Source organism: Bombus flavifrons, chromosome 4 (assembly GCF_040668555.2).
Source record: "Bombus flavifrons isolate JBK064 chromosome 4, iyBomFlav1_principal, whole genome shotgun sequence".
Taxonomy (NCBI): domain Eukaryota; kingdom Metazoa; phylum Arthropoda; class Insecta; order Hymenoptera; family Apidae; genus Bombus; species Bombus flavifrons.
Window position 1 is genome coordinate 12,813,164 of NC_138445.1, and position 16,688 is coordinate 12,829,851.

Here is a 16,688-nt window from a genome sequence, read left to right on the forward strand (position 1 = left end):
AGAAGAGCGTATCTGGAACTTATGTCGTCATACAAGCCACGAGATTTATCGTGAAAAGAAAAACAAAGTTTTCGCGTATAAATTAGACAGAGTCGATACTATCTCTCGAATATTTCGCGTTGCCAAAAATTGTCGTGGAGAAGTACGTCGCTTTTAAAGCGACGTTTTCCTTGTTCCATGGAATCGTTCGATTGCCTTAACGTATTAAGGGGATCGGGTCTAACGAGCGTTCCGAGAGAAATCTGGCAGGAACGATCGTCTCTAAACAGGTCGCGTTTTTCGTTTCCAGTTGATTTTCAGTGGCGAGTACACGAAGGCGATGAACAAGGACTGGCACAGCGGCCATTTCTGTTGCTGGCAGTGTGACGAATCTTTGACCGGGCAGCGTTACGTGCTCAGGGACGAGCACCCTTACTGCATCAAATGCTACGAGAGCGTTTTCGCTAATGGCTGCGAGGAGTGCAACAAAATCATCGGTATCGACTCCAAGGTACGTATATCGCGGTTCCATTCCCCATATCTCGCGATCCTATTTTCCCAACGATAAACGCGTTGACTCACCGACCTCGATTTTTCTCTCGATACTTGGTGTCGCGAACACGCGCCCGATAGAAACCGAGATATTTCACAAAACGACGACGATACGTGGCTTTGGATACGATCCAACCGGGCGGAAAACCAAAGTTTTCCCCTAAATTTAGATTCGCGGCACACGGCACTCGTCGATCGATCGTTCCACCCTTTCCACGCGTGAAAAAAATCGGAAGACCTTCGCCGTATCGAAGAATTCCGTGGTTCGAAGTAAAGCCGATCGAACGTCGCGCAAAAATCGGTAATTATCGGTTCGCGTATGATCACAAGACGAGGTGGCAATATACGAACGAGCATGGGCGTTGATTTACTCATTCCTAGAAATAGAAACGATGATGCAGGTGCCTGCTTATTTCCGTTTCTCACTGGTTCGTCGTTGTTATTCCTCCTACTTGGCCAGCCAAATCAGAAGAAGCGTACCACGAACAGCGTTATTTCGCCGGCCGGTTTTCGTGACAAATCGATATCACGCGAGAAGACGTTTGCCAACTCGACGGAAAATTATCTTCTTACATAGCGAACCAAACACCCAAGGATCCGCGTACCTTTTCCTCGCCGGAATGACACACTGCTCTAGTAGCATTGCTTAAAGGTCGACGAGTTAGCGATTGTAATCGATCCCGGAATGGAAACCCGCGTTTCATTTCGATACAAACGCGTTTCTCTCTCTAAATTCGATGATTTGTATCCACGTGTTGGTCGTCGGAACGTAGTAGAACGTTGCAACGTCCGTCGTAGCGTTCTATCGTTTTGCATAAGATCGGTCACACGAGCTACGTTCGTCAGATTTGACACGAACGTTGTTGTATTTTTTGTTTTCCTTTAAAACTGGATACACGAGCGGCGAATTAATATTCGTAATGTGTAAACACGACCTATAAGAATTTGTTTTGTCTTCTCAGTTCTTTTAATTCGTCAAACGACGATCGCGACATGCGAAGATAATCAAAAAATTTCTTTTCGTCGGTTCGAAATACATCTTTTAGTAATCTCGAATTTATCGTGAGTTTTGGCTACGTATGGATACTAGATACGCGCACTGATATGGGAAAATTACGGAGATGAAAACCAACGCTCGTGTGACTGTAGCTACAACTTCCGTCACAACGGACGTCATCGTCACAACGCTTGTGTAACTCGAGCCTAAAAGGCAAGACGACTGACTGACAACGAATCTATTTGCTTAAGGCGACGTTGGATCTAAAGCGAGTTCCTTATAGTCGCAAAGGCCATCGCGTCAAACATAATCGATGTTTTCCTCTGCTCGTTCAGCGTGTAATTCGCGAGATCCTGTTTTTCGTTACCCATTCGCGTATTTTCATTTCGCAACCTGCCCGTCGCTTGTCCGTTACACGAAACGAAAACGATTATCACGTCCGTAAGGCGAGAGCGAGCAAACGATAATTGGCGACGAATCGTTTGCAGGATTTGTCGTACAAGGATAAGCACTGGCACGAGGCCTGCTTCCTCTGCAACAGGTGCAGAGTGTCCTTGGTGGACAAACAGTTCGGTAGCAAGGTGGACAAGATCTACTGCGGCAACTGCTACGACGCCCAATTTGCCAGCCGTTGCGATGGATGCGGCGAAATCTTCCGTGCTGGTACGTAATTCGAAACCAATTTCTTCGATCGCAGAAATAGCAGAACGCTTCTTTCACGCGTATCCTGTCGAGTGCTTGAATTCGAAGGAACGCTGTTCGAACAGCGATAAAAATACGACCGCCGTTGTAACCCGAAATAACCAATTCGTTCACCGCCAGCCGACTATAGGAGGTCCGGTCTAGACGATCGATCGAACCACCTGTTTTCCAGCAGCGATGACCCCCGAGGAATGACTCACGGTCCCGAGTGCGACACACGGGCAGTATAGATCTCGCATTCGGCGTTTCTTATTAAGGCAATCGAGTCAAGGTTCGAACCAATTATCGCGATCCTTTTCAAAGGGAAAGGAAATGCTTAAACTTCTGTGACCTCTGATTCTCCAGCGCGTGTCCAGATTGTTCGTGGGATTTTCCCAAAAATTTCGGTTCCTATCGAAACGTATTTTAAACGACAAACCTGGTCGTATTTCTGGACCCGGCAGGCATCGATGTTTGATCGCATTTTATAGAAGAAACTTGCCGTACGAAATTCGCGTTGTACGGTTTCTCTGGCGGGTTTCGAGCCGAGCGAATCGAGAAGCGGGAAAGTGGGTCGAAAAAGGTTGTCGAGCAATTATGCGCGCGACCTTTTTCGACAAGCGCGGAACGCAATCTCCGAACGACTTATCGCTTTGTCGCCTCGCAACCTTCGGCGATCGCAGACGGCGTGGTGGAGCGCACCGCGACCTATATATCGCGTGATTCACGCGTGCCTCGACGACCATGCTTCAGGCCACTGCACAGGTAATTGGGACGACAACGTGAGAGCCTCTGTTAACGAGCCGCTGATTCCTCGAGAATCGTAGACCTCGGAAGAGCCCCGACGATTAAACGTTAGTTCCCCTTGTTTCTTTTGGGAAAAGGTAGCTCTTCGCTCGAGGGCAGCTACTTCCGCTGAAAGATTACGGGTTGGTAATTCGGTCAAGTACGCTACAAGATGAACGAGACATCGTGTAAGTAAAACCGTATGGCAACGAAATTCGGAGAATACGAATCAAGCTTCGAATACGTTTAAACGAAACTGTCGAGGAGAAAGCTAAGTGCTTAGGATGGATGATCGATTTGGCGAACGAGGTTCGTGCCTCTGATGGACTGGTTCCGACTTACGTGACGCGCGTGGGAGTCTCGTTAAATCTTAAGAGAGGCACAGATAGTTACGGGATCGGTGAGGAATCGTTTGCGAAAATGACTCGGTACCACCGCGTGTCCGTATACGGCTCGACCTTTCGAACCGAGCGTATCGGATCGCGATATCTAGCGTGGTGCATCGCGAATCAACTTAGTGAAAAAGAAATGCGCCGTATTCGAGCGATCTGGTTTTCCGCGGAAAAGTTCGCTCTTTGCAAATTTTTGACATAGAGTATCCTTAACGAGTAATTGAGTTTTACGACGCAATCTCGAAATATCGACGATAAAGATACCGCTATTTATCAAACCATTAAAAGAAACGAGAGATTACAGGACAGAAGAATCAATAACTTGATCGAACGAGTATGACTAACTAAAGGTTAAACTAGCGCGACGATCGTGAATTGAGCGCGTTCTGTTGGCGTTTGACGTCGCTTATCAGCGAACGTGTTAATCGACTCAATTCTTTCGATGAATCACGGCCGATTAGTTCATTCTTCAAGCAAAATACTTTGTCATTCGTTTCTTCGGCTATTGCGCTGCAGGAATAATAATCTGGTCGTCGGAAAAAGAAGAAGTTTAAGAGTTCCGTGCCACTAATTGCCAGTGCGCTAATCACCACGGTACTCGGTGGCGTAATCGTGCAGAGAAAATCGTTCGTCTACGGCAAGAAATCCTTCCCCTTTGTGAACGTCGTGACAAACGAGATGTAAAACCGATGACTACCGCAGCTAAAGCGATCGGCGCGCCTGTTAACTTCGAGGTTAATGCATATCATTTAAGCCGAAAGAAGCAGACTGCATTTATAGAAGCAACCATCAATGTCACGACGTCTAAACGATCGAAATAAACGTGCCGTCGTTCGATCGATTAATGCACGCGTCAATTACAATTCCTCGCTTCTGCATCTCTGACGATGCTAGACGTACTCGGCAGAGAAGATGTTCGGATGAATCTCGAAAGAGACGAAAAGGAGCCGGTTCGACGAACGAGGCCGGGCCTGGGCTGGAGCGAACGCGCTGCGTAAATATATAAATATTCGCGGACGCGCTCCAGGATGGCGGAGAGTGGGTCTGGTGGAGCGGAAAGGCGAACTTATCAGCGGAGTAGAAGACACGTTGCGCGTGCTCGCGGTGTGCACGGTGAGTCCAGCGAGGGGGCTCGCTTCGGTTGCTTCAGTGGCTCGCAAGACTCCGGGCCAATCGCACGATCGGCCGATTTCTTCTCCTTAGCTTTTACTCTCCGTAGACGTTGTATTTACGTCGTGTTTGAATCGTGTTCGCGCGTCAATCCGGCTCTCTTCCGATTCCCGTAGGTTAGCTCTTGATCTTCTCACTTCTCGATCGGCCCTTGACACGCGTTGCTTGGGAAAATTCATAGTAGACGTATCGTATTTTATTCCTTGGACGCTTTTACTTTGGTTAACGACGGTGTAAACACGTCTCGCAACACGTCTGGTCTCGGACAAACGTCAGATATCTCGCTCGAATGCTTTTACTTCGAACGACATCGGTATAAAAATACTTGCCACTTGCGACCGTCTCGTTGACTTTTACAACTTTCTCGATAGTAGAAGCAACGATTCTTTTATTCTTTACGACAACGATATGCGTTCTATGTCTGACAGTTTTACAGCTTGTTTAGTGCAAACTCTTTTAGTATTGCGCGATCGAGGGTGAGAAATCTAAGGGTCGGTATTTTATATCCCATCGCGATATCGAAATTTCAGTGAACATTTTGTCGTGGAAGTTAAGAGACTCGTGAGAAAAAAAAGAAACGAAGAGAAAGATGGCCACAGACACGTTGAGCGAACGGCTATCCACTAAGCTTCACCTGCAAACGAAGAAGGTGGGCGAGGACAGGATAAGAAGGGCAAAGGAAAAGGACGAGGATATTGCGATATTCAGCATGTTTTCATTGGAGGGTGACCCTAAGTTCAGATGCTGTCTCGGCAAAGACTGTCTGCTGGGAGATCCGAAAAAGGCAGATCCAGGTGACGAAAATGATAAACGACCTTCTTTCTTATTTTTCAATGATCTTTTGTTTAAAAACTCGGACGAAAACAAAACGTTCTGGGAAGTATCGTGTCCGACATTCCGGATCGATCTTGGAGGACGTTGCAAAACCACGCGATGCACGCGGGGGCGACGAATAAGGTTCCGTTCTCAAGTTTTCCTAAGGTCGACATCGGCACGCCGATCGTGGGTCGATGTCGCGCAACCGGCCCGCGATAAACTATCCGATCGAACGGACAGTCGGCGAATCGTGCAACAGAGAAAGGAAAAAGGAATGAGAGAGAGAAAGAAAAATAGGCTCCGAGGAAAAGAGGGAATTCGAAGGGAACCGTGACCTTATGTGGAAACACGAGCACGGCCACACAGCTCGATTGTCCGTGGCTACATTTGCTTACTGAATCAGGTTAATTGTCCGTGACTCGATCAACCATACAGTTCTTAATAAGAAATCGTAAATAACGTCGAGAGTATATAACGAAACGTCTAACGAAATCTAGCGGGAAAGACGGAAACGTGTTTGCGAAGCGCGTGTTTAGAGAAGAGATAATCACCCAGAGACGCGGTAGGGAACCAAACAGACGGGTTTCTATGCTAATCGTACACTCAAGCTTTATGATTAATATAGCTATACGATCGTGATCGACTGTGTCGTAGGATTAATAAAGCGTTCGATACTTCCGGCTGCGATCGCGACACGTGTGTCACTTAATGAACGTTTCAACATTTCCTGGAAAATTCGTTTTTCTCTTCTAGTTACTTTTGACTTTAACGTTCAACAGAAGCTGTTTTATTTGAAGGACGAGACTGGTGCTTGGTTTGTTTGCGGATAATTCACAATGCAAATCCGTCTAACGAAGCCCAGCATCGTCGCGTAATGCACGCGGCAAAATTTGTCGTTGGTCAATTGCAAAACAGCTTGGAGTTCGCTGCGGTGTGATTAAATAATGATGTCATCCGTCATTTATTCGAATGTTCGCGAACTCTGGCAAAGAAAAAAGATCCTCGTGAAACGCGACTTTTCCTCGGTTCGTTCTTCCTGCGTGGATCGATCGAAACGGTGACAACAAGTAGATCGGCCGGACAACCGCTATCGACAGATCCGAGCAGAATGAGCCAATCGATTAAAAAATTGTGCATGCAGATAAGGAGTCCTATTTGGCGCCTCGTAAATCCCCGATAGAGTAAGGAAAAGAACGATTTCGAGTTTGCTCGCGAGAAAGGAGACGTGGGAAAACAATCGCGGCAAGATTGATCGTTCGAGGCTTGTCGTAGGCACGACACGGCGAAGAGTAAAGTTTTATGTAACGTTTCAAGTCCGTTGTGCAACGGCGAATGATTTAAAAACGGGCCGGATGCGGCCACCGTGTTCTATATTTTCCTCTTGCACAATAACTAATAACGCTTTATGAAGGGACGCGTCGTGAAGCCTGAGCCGCGTCGAATTTCACGTGTTCACTTCACCAAATTCTCGTCGCTGTTAGTCCCGGAGCGCTCGCGTAGATCTGGAAAGTCCGAGGCCCGGTGTTCTCCTCGTCGGTGAATTTATATTTAGACTTGACGTGGCCGAGAATCGCCGCTTTCAACGGATTACCAGAACCTCGTCGATTCGAGATCTCGTAAAATCCGGAACGATCGCGTTAACGATCTTCGATTTCAAGACTCTGTAATCTTCGACCTGCGGTTAGCGCATCGACGCTTAGCTGTTTCCAGAAATACTCGAATCACACGAGGTTTTCGCGAATCTATTTCGATCCTTCGGATAAAAGAGCCGATTCCGGACACGACCTCGATGAAAGTTTGAGAAAAACATGGGAAACAGTCAGTTAACGGCACCGCTCCTCCGAATTATTGTAATACGTAAATCGAACGAACGCGCAATTTTTCACAGTCGATCAGACCGATGAAACACAGTGGTAACGAGCGAGCTAAAGCGACATGTATAATGCGATATTACCACATCGCCGGCCTTGGACCATCAGACTTTATACATATACGGAGGTATTGCTCGGACCAAGTGACGTCACAAGCCTTCTCCTGACTCACGGTGGACCAGAGGAATAGCGCACGGAAAGCTGTTGCTTTTTTCATTTTCGAGGACCACTGGAATCTAGGCTATCTATATTGGGAGGCAAACGGCCAAAAAATACACGGCCTACAGTTCCTGCTACTCGTTTCTCCCCCAGAACTTTTTGCACAACTCGTAATTAGGACCTTTTGCCGGTCTCTCAACCTATATTTTCGTCGGTTCCCATACACCAGCTCCGTTTGAATACAATAGCGTCTGCCTCGGATGATTAGCTATCTCTTCTACGTCTCGAACGCTATTGTATTCTACGATATCGAAAAAGAGAAAAGAAAGACTATTACCAAAACTTGTTCTGCTATTACAGCGTGATTCGACGCTGTACTTCCTTCTGCGCGCAAATTAGGCATGCGATCGTCCACGTGTAGATCCAAGATCTCGATAAATGGAATAAACTTGATTCGAACGGGCATTACAAGGGACAGGCTAATTCGCAGTGACTGATCGATCGGAAACTATGGGACCGGTAACGGCGCGCTGTTCATTTATCAACGACCACGCGGTGGATGATAAAGCGTTGATTATATTGACGTTGCTGGCAACAGATGGTCGAGTGGAGCTGGATATGCCACGTCGATTCTTTCTACGATTCATCCGCTTTTCCGTAAGCGCAAGAACTGCGAAAAAGTTTCCTAGAATGTGGGCAAATGGATAAGGTTTAAACGAATTAAAACTGGTAAAGAAAGAAGGAAACATAGTAGGTGTCGAAAGACGTTGAAACCGATGATTCATGAAACTTTGAGGACCACAAATGGTATTATTTAACTGATCACTCGGACCTCTTCTAAGTCCTATTAGATCACCTTTCGGAATAGCGAGTCATCGTTAACTCGGGTTGCCCTTGGTGCGGCGCAAAGAAAGAGGAAGGAGCTAAGGAGCGAGAGAAATGTCGGAACGCCTACGGGGGAAGATTCCGCGACGCTCGTAAAAACTCAACGCAGACTCGTCGAAGTGTCACGATTGTCACGATTAGTAAACAACGCTTGATTCTCTGATATCATAGCGGAGGAAGACGATTGAAAAGTGGACGCGTAACCACTCGTAACCACTCGTAAGATCATAAACTTCGGTTTTGTGTTCATCGCGACTACGAGAAAGGAAGAGACTCGAAGCTCGCGCGACTTCTCACGTAAACGGAAAGCGAAAGATTGTAAGCGTGGGACTTGATGATCTGCCCAATTATAGAGGACCAGTGATGAGTTCGCTCGCAACCCGGTAATTTCGTCGATCGTGGAATTACACGTTACGATCGGTGTACCAAAGCGAAATTTATTTTCTCCTTCTCCGCGCGTGCCGAAGAAAACAACCACTTCGAATAAATTTGGGCATGAGTATACGAGTCAAGTTCTTTGCAAAGTTGTAGGTAAAGGTATCGCAGAAAAGGTAGCTATCAGTTGTAAGTTTCTGTTAGTCGATAGAAATGACAACGATCGAGTTGAATGAGTACAGCGAGCTATCTTATGTAGTTTATTAACAGCCGTGACTAGAAAGTTCCGTGCATGAAACTTCAAAACCGCATTGCGGGAGATGACACCTATCTACGCCGGCGATCTTCCGGTTTTGCGCGACTTTTTACACCTGTCTCGTTGAACTTTCTAACCTACTTCTTGTACAAACACGACCAATCGTCACGAAAGTCGGTCGAAATAACTTCTCGCCAACAAAATCAAATTCCTCTAGGAATGGAAGATGAAATTCGAAACGACCCTCGGTTCGAATCGCGTTTCTCTACCAGATTGCCTTCCCTTTAAGAACGATTCCTTATCGGTGAGCTGTCGGAAAGTCATCTTCCTGGAATTGCACGAGCAAAATGGACATGCGAGCTCGTCGGGTGCCGCACGCGATCGTTCAAACGCAAAATGCACCCTACGCTGCAAACTTTCACCCTTGCAGACCGATCGTCTAGACATTGCTACAATATTCCACCTCTTTGACGTTGCTTTGTAATTATTTCGCGAAAACGTGATATTACGCGAGGGTATTGTTCGTTTGGGGGAAAGTTTCGATGTCTGAAGGGTGTCTTTCGCATCCTAGGTACCAAGAAGATGGAGTACAAGACCAGGCAGTGGCACGAGAAGTGTTTCTGCTGCGTGGTCTGCAAGAACCCGATCGGTACGAAGAGCTTCATTCCGCGCGAGCAAGAGATCTATTGCGCTGCGTGCTACGAGGACAAGTTCGCCACCCGATGCGTTAAGTGCAACAAGGTAAATCGATGAACTCTGGCGCATTATAAGCAAGAAAATTGTTCGCGTGTTTTAACGAATATCTTTAGTTCAGCAAACGATTATCTTTTCGAAGAATTCTCGTGCTGTTTAACCGTTTGGCGAAGAAAGTTCGTTTGCCGGAGGAGAATGTGTTCTCGTATAGAGAATGGATAGATAAAAGGGATCTTATCGTTTCAGATTATCACCAGTGGCGGCGTAACGTATAAGAACGAACCGTGGCACAGAGACTGCTTCACCTGCAGCAACTGCAACAATTCACTGGCTGGCCAGCGATTTACGTCCCGCGACGACAAGCCCTACTGCGCCGATTGCTTTGGAGAACTGTTCGCCAAGAGATGCACCGCCTGCTCCAAACCGATTACTGGTATTTATCTATGTTTCTTCTTGCGAATGCGATAAACTTTATCCCTTGCGATGTTCATTTAACTCTTAGAAGATTTTCTTGCTGAAGAGGATAAATTTCTGATTCGTTGCCCGTGTATTTCAGGCATTGGCGGAACTCGCTTCATCTCTTTCGAGGACAGGCATTGGCATAACGATTGCTTCATCTGCGCGGGTTGCAAGACCTCGCTGGTCGGTCGTGGATTCATCACCGACGGCGAAGACATTATCTGCCCTGATTGCGCCAAGATGAAGTTGATGTAGAGGGGTAGTGAAACATCGAGCGAAGAGGAACGGACGAGAAGTAGGGGAGAGGAAAAAGGAGTAAGAAAACGAGAATTATCAAGGGTCTACGGTGTCCAGTCTATATACGGGAATAATATCCTCGCTAAAAACCTTCCCTTGGAAACAACTGGAAGAGTCCGCTTCGAGAAAAAGAAAGAAAGAAGAAGGAAGTCGACCAACTTTAACATAATTGCAGAAGGATAATTGAATAGTTTAGTCACTATCTCTCGAACGCGATAAAGATTACCGTGTTTTCTCCCATACGTATAATAATATATATATATATATCGTTATACGTATGTATACGTGTTCATAGTTGAGAAACGCGGTACTTTTTATTGAAAAAGCAGACACCATCCCGCGACGATTTTTTTCGTATTGGTCGGAAAGCTCTCTGTTCTTCTCGATCGGCTCGGTAATAATGCCGAGCTTTTGTGCATATTATCTCGAAGCAGAGAACGCGAGCAGAAACGAGGGTACTTCCTAGCTTCGTAGTCTTTAGAGGTCATTTTAGTCACTCGCGATTCCGATTTCTCCGTCGCGCCGTAACAGCCGAAGAGACGAAGGAAAGTAAAATCGAACAAACGTAAAAATTATCGCAGAGAAGCGCGTCGGAGAAACCGAAGGAATATGCCTTGAAAAGTACGAGAATCAAACCGCCTTAATCAGTATAGTTACTGTCGTCAAGTTATCGAGCTGTGTGTTTAGAAGTGGAACGAAGTTACGTACTGTCGTGGTGTTATTAACGTTACTGTTTCTTTCTTTGCGCTTTATACAATGATAGAGAAACGCACGACAAAGATTAACGCGAGGAGTAAAAGTTAAACGACAGGGACAAGAAAGGAAGAACAGATGGATCCTATATATTCTTACGGAATTAAATTTGATATACCTATGATAATATTATTTTTATTTAACTTAAACTCACACGTACACACACGAACACGATCGCGAACAATCACACACGTACACACTAACGCGAATCCCAACACGCGCGAAAACTGCACCCTTTTTTCTCTCTCTCTCTCTCTCTCTTTATCTCTATCTATCGCTCCGCGATATTGTACAGTAAGACTCGTGCAAAATTCGAGTATAACGAACGACTAATTAAAACGACGGGGCTCGGGTGCACAGTTGCTAGGAAAATTCAAAATTTTTCAAATTCAAGGGTTTTTCGATGTATGAGATTTTTAATGTACAAATTTTACTTTTGTATTACTCCAACGATTGTAACTAAATATCTATCTTTCCTATGTTAGCTTCGGAACGATTTTAACTCTCACACGAGCCCACAAGTGCACATATTCGCGAATGCGTGAAAACGCGAATTTTAAATGCAATCGACCTTCATGTTCGATCGTTGTACTTTTTCTCGAACAAGAAAGTCAGTAAGGATCGAAATGATCTTGTTATCTCGCGTATCCGCGATAGACGTTCGCGAGCATTTTTTGCATTAACCACATCAAAGTGGAGAAAATGATAAAAAATTGAAAAAAAATAAATAAAAGGAAGAGAAAGAAAAAGAATCACACGCATCCACACACGCATGCCGGACGAGTGTGCGACACGCACACGCGGAAAATCACTAATTGTGGCCTTATCCGCACGAGTACATAAAAATAAAAAAAAAAACTAACGTCTTACGAAAAATAATTAGTTGTTGATACGGTACTTGGTAGAGATGTGTTACCGTCGAGAAGAGAAAGGACAAACGTGCAAGAGAATAGGCTAACAAACGGTAGCGTACCTCTATAACGAAATAAAAGGAAAACGAAAGAAGAAGAAGCGAAAAAGAAATATCGTGACGACCAATAAAAAGTACACGTGCTATATAATATATGTTCTTACCGATCACTCACATACTAATCGCCTTAATTAGTAAACGATAAAGAGCAGAGATTATTCTATATTCAGCGTATCGTATACACTGTTATACTGTGAAATTGATAAATAAATAAATGTAATTATTTACAAGAGCTCTTTCATTTACCATTCACTTAATTACATAGAAATTCCAAAATGGAAATAATAGGGAAAGTTGAAAATTCTCTTTTTGCTTCTAACTGCTAACTATAAATCGAATTTAAATGCAGGCTACATAACTGTAAATTTATACGAGTATAACAAGGGCAAGGGAAGAGTTGTGTGGGATGAATATGCCTTCTAAAACCTTGGATGTCTTTTTACGTATTTTTAAATACCATTTGGATCTCGCTTTACTGATTCCATAAAGATTCCTATAAGACATTTGAAACTTTATCCTAAGTCCTATCTATTACAAATCTAGAGGCTCATAAATCCTACCTATTGCAAATGTAAATGTTTATAAGTTCTATCTACCGGAGATCTAAGGATTTTGTATAGCAATTATTTGCGCAACAGTGATAATTATCAACCTATACATTCAGATTTATATATTTGCAACACTAATAACATTCTAGCGTAGCTATATAGGAAGCTACTGGTGAAACTGGATAAAATGACTCAGGAGCAGGAACATGCTGTCACAGGTATGATGTAAAATAAAAATATAAATCGAGGAAGCTAACTCAAATGCACATGAACGTTGCACAGTGCATGCTCCAACAATACACAAACGTTTGTTTGAAAATCTACGAAATTTGAAAAATCGACAGGCAAAGTCAGAGATAAATGGCATGCTCCGTCATCGTGATTCACCGTCGGTTTCCCAAATCAAATTTCCCGAAACACATGAATATGCGCCTAACTCTAACCCGATCAGGGACTGTATCAACGTGTCTGGCCCTATCTACAATTAACGCTCATACCGGAAAGTATCCTATTTATCTCACTTAACTGTATATTTAAAAAATGACAAAATAGACACACCAACACACTGGTTCTACGGTTCTCACAATTTTCACACTTTAATGTACGTAGCATCTTTCTGAAATTGTCTGACGAAGGCGTTATCGGCGTCCATTAAACATGATAAGAACACGTATAAATTTCAATTTTAATTACAGTAATACGTACGAACATCTTTAAACAGTTAGCACTACTGGTATAAATGATATGAAGGATATCATTGTAATTTGACAGTCATATTTTTATATGACTCATATATCTCATTTATCAGTCATAATCATATTTTTTTCTTGCTTATAACTCTTTGTAGGTATGTAATCGTGGATCTAGCTGTGAATTCTAATTACGTCACTAGTTGTGAACTCTTTAATTACTTTAGATTATAGTGAATGTAATAAGGACTGAGAAACAACGCAATTCCACGACCTAGCCGCACACACACAGACACACACGCAGAGTATAAAATACGTCATACAGGATATACACGCAACATCAGTTACTGAGAAATTATTAATCTTATGAACTAGTCATCGCACCCATTGTCTTTCTTCTATCCGGCAGTACCTGAGTCGGTGAGTGAAGCGCTGGCAATGAACATGGAAGGTGTTAAACCTGAAGATTCTAGGCTAAACGTATAATTGACATATCTTTTACAATTTTCATGTAAAGAGATAATAGTCCTGTTTCATTCAAATTTTACTGACTCTATACTTTACTTTACTTTATTAATTTTCAAATAATATTTATATCAATAATTCTAACTGAAATACTGTTTAACAGAAACATTCTGGAGTTATTTCGTCGTCAAAACACATCTTTGAAGCACAAAGAATGACTCAAAACTTGTTTTGATTCTGAAATCTTCTGGTCGCGAAGTGTCTGCTTACACGTGAAATTTGATACACCTTAACAAGTGAACAAAATTAGACATAATGCCTTCATATTTCATATTCCAAATAGCACTAAAATTATGTTGAAAATACAACTTAAATAATAATGTTGTTCCACGCTATCGTAAAATAGAAGATAAAATTGAATGTAATCATCATTAGCATTATAATAATTTCGATCATAATTAAAATCTTCGTGCTAACGAAGTTTGTGTGTATCAGACTTCTCCACTACAAAATACTTGAACAAAGCCATTTCGCTATTTATTTCAATATTCATATAATATATGCTGTATGGACATTTAATCTTTGTAAATAATCATATTGAATGTAATTTGATTTTTTAAATAATTATAATGAATATATTCTGTCATTTTCAATCGTTTATACATACATTAATTATTTACATTATGCTATTCATACAGATTGTTTATATTGTAGTATGTAAATATTACACTGACATACATGTTGATGCATTGATCATCAATATTTAAAAACGCGATTCGTAAGAAAACCTGCCCTCAGATAAAAAATAAAATACAAATAAAAGAAGTTACTACTCATGGATATAATAAATACCTGCGGTCACCATGCTAGTTAAAAATTCTACGTAATACGATCGGTCACCCGTGTCGATTCGGACCTTTCATCCTACGACACGATTGAGTGACCAGAAAAACAAAGATGCATGCGACTCATGATTAAATGCGAAGAACGTTGTCATCGATATCGTTGTGGCCCAAGGGAAGTCATGACCAAGGCGTCAGACAGAATCGCCGAATTCGACGGAAGAAGCGAAGGCCAAAAGAAACTTGTAACAAAGCATAAAGTATTATAATTTATTCTCAATGATAATGCTAATTAATTTGAAAGTTTAAAGTAATAATATCGTAAAATACAAGGAATAGAATGAAACGAAGTACAAAATAAAATGTTACATTCTTACGGAAAAATAGGGGAATAAAGTTAATTGGGATACAGTGTAAAAATTCTTACATGCTTAAAGCTGAGACACCGCTACATCCTTCCTAGCGAAAGGGGAAATGTTATGAAGAATCTGTAACAAAATATACAAAATATTACATTTCGTTCTTAAAAACATACTTTTACTATAATAACATAGAAAAATAGAAGACTGGTAACGCGTCCGTTTAAATAATATTCGGCGAACACATTAGCTGTACTTAGGTAATTTCACTATAACAATATCTAACAAAGTATTAAATAAGAACATATTAGTTAAACGAACCTAATAATCGTATAGATCTTCATTTTTTCTCACTTTTTCGCTGTATAGTGTCATCTAGCGCCAAATCTTCACCTGACTGATTCCTGATTGGTTGGGATCATTTACAAATCTTGCACACCAGTTCGGAAACTTTCTTTCTAGTAAATTATGTATTATATTATTCAAATCGCTACTATGTATATATGTATATCGAATCGATAACATCGCATGTGACACGAAAATGGTAAGAGAATCAAGAAATCCTCAAAACGTGAGGCGAAAGTGTTGCATGTCACATCTATTTTGTACCTTGTCTGTATCTGTAGCATAACAGAATCTCTAATTTTTTAATGACTAAGACATGTGACACGAACTTATATGCCATTACAGACGAGATGTACTCGCGTAGTAGCATATTATAAGTGACATTTTAGTTCAGCTTTCTCACCGCCAGATGACCATACCGTTTAGTCGCGTGCGAACAAACCCCGCTAAATGTAAAAGATCGAAACAATTAATATATGTCACAGCAAAATACTAAAAAAAAAAACGAACAAACTTAACAAAGACGAAACGAAAAAAAGTATGTAACTATATCTATTTATCGTCTAAAGTATAGAAACGATAATACCAAACACAATATTTCTATTTTATTCGTCCAGTAGGAGAAAACTTACTTGCCTATGAATCTTTTCACCGTACCGCTATACTTGCCAAGGCAAGGTCATTCGAGAAGTTCGTCGACCTATCAATGTCACCGATCTCACACAGGGAACCATAATCCGACTATAAAAAGATCTAGTGTCCATTTATTCGAAGGAACCTCAACGATCACGGGAAACGATTTTTACGTCAGGCAAAAGATGAGAAGAGCAAACGAGAGAGCGTAGTAATTGTCGAAAATATGCTGGTGAATTAAAGAGGTCATTATGAGAATGATAGCCTTCGCGGTGTAACATTAAAAAAGCGAATTTACGATCTTGAAGATTTGTATCTGCCCAACCCCTCTTTCATACCTCGGCAGGCCAAGGCGTGCAAAACACATAACAATTACTTCAAAAATTCCACGTGGCCCGGTAGGTATCGTTTGCTGTGAGACGAGCAAACGCAGTCGCTTAATTAAAACTCATGTAAATCGAGTAACCGTGCGGCGCTACGCCAATTAACTTTACATCGCGATGGCGAGAAAAAAGGATGGAAGGGGAAAGAATAAAACGGACCAGCGCGGCGAATGAGTGTTTCGTAAAAACCGTGGACGTAACAAATTGGTCCACGAAGCAAGACGCGTCTTCCGCCGATGCGAATCGCTTTACATAATACGGAACCGCGTGCTAAAATGACGCCAGTTCGATTACCGCCGATTCGTTCGATGCACTTTATTCTCGACCAAGTTT

The 16,688-nt window shown here is 42.6% G+C and overlaps 2 protein-coding genes across 13 annotated transcripts in view; one reads left to right on the forward strand and one right to left on the reverse strand.

The window, feature by feature from the left end:
- Lmpt (four and a half LIM domains protein limpet) overlaps positions 1 to 12,321 on the forward strand; it is a 71,470-nt gene extending 59,149 nt beyond the window's left edge. For 9 of the 12 annotated variants that reach the window (XM_069110727.1, XM_069110726.1, XM_069110721.1 and 6 more), the window contains 5 exons: positions 290 to 490; positions 2,017 to 2,191; positions 9,491 to 9,660; positions 9,859 to 10,045; positions 10,169 to 12,321. In XM_069110727.1, the coding sequence (XP_068966828.1) occupies positions 290 to 490; positions 2,017 to 2,191; positions 9,491 to 9,660; positions 9,859 to 10,045; positions 10,169 to 10,326 (891 nt within the window). In that variant the 3' untranslated portion in view covers positions 10,327 to 12,321. Of the gene's footprint in view, positions 1 to 289; positions 491 to 2,016; positions 2,192 to 4,531; positions 4,674 to 5,087; positions 5,352 to 9,490; positions 9,661 to 9,858; positions 10,046 to 10,168 lie in introns of those variants that run through there. The other 3 variants (XM_069110729.1, XM_069110731.1, XM_069110732.1) reach the window with 3 other exon arrangements.
- Positions 12,322 to 12,926: 605 nt separating this feature from the next.
- LOC138178659 (protein FAM76A) overlaps positions 12,927 to 16,688 on the reverse strand; it is a 46,947-nt gene continuing 43,185 nt past the window's right edge. Inside the window, exons 9-10 of the transcript XR_011172769.1 lie at positions 15,063 to 15,123; positions 12,927 to 14,877 (exon numbers count right to left, since the gene is read on the reverse strand). The gene's annotated coding sequence lies outside the window, so the exon portion shown is untranslated. The remainder of the gene's footprint in view (positions 14,878 to 15,062; positions 15,124 to 16,688) is intronic.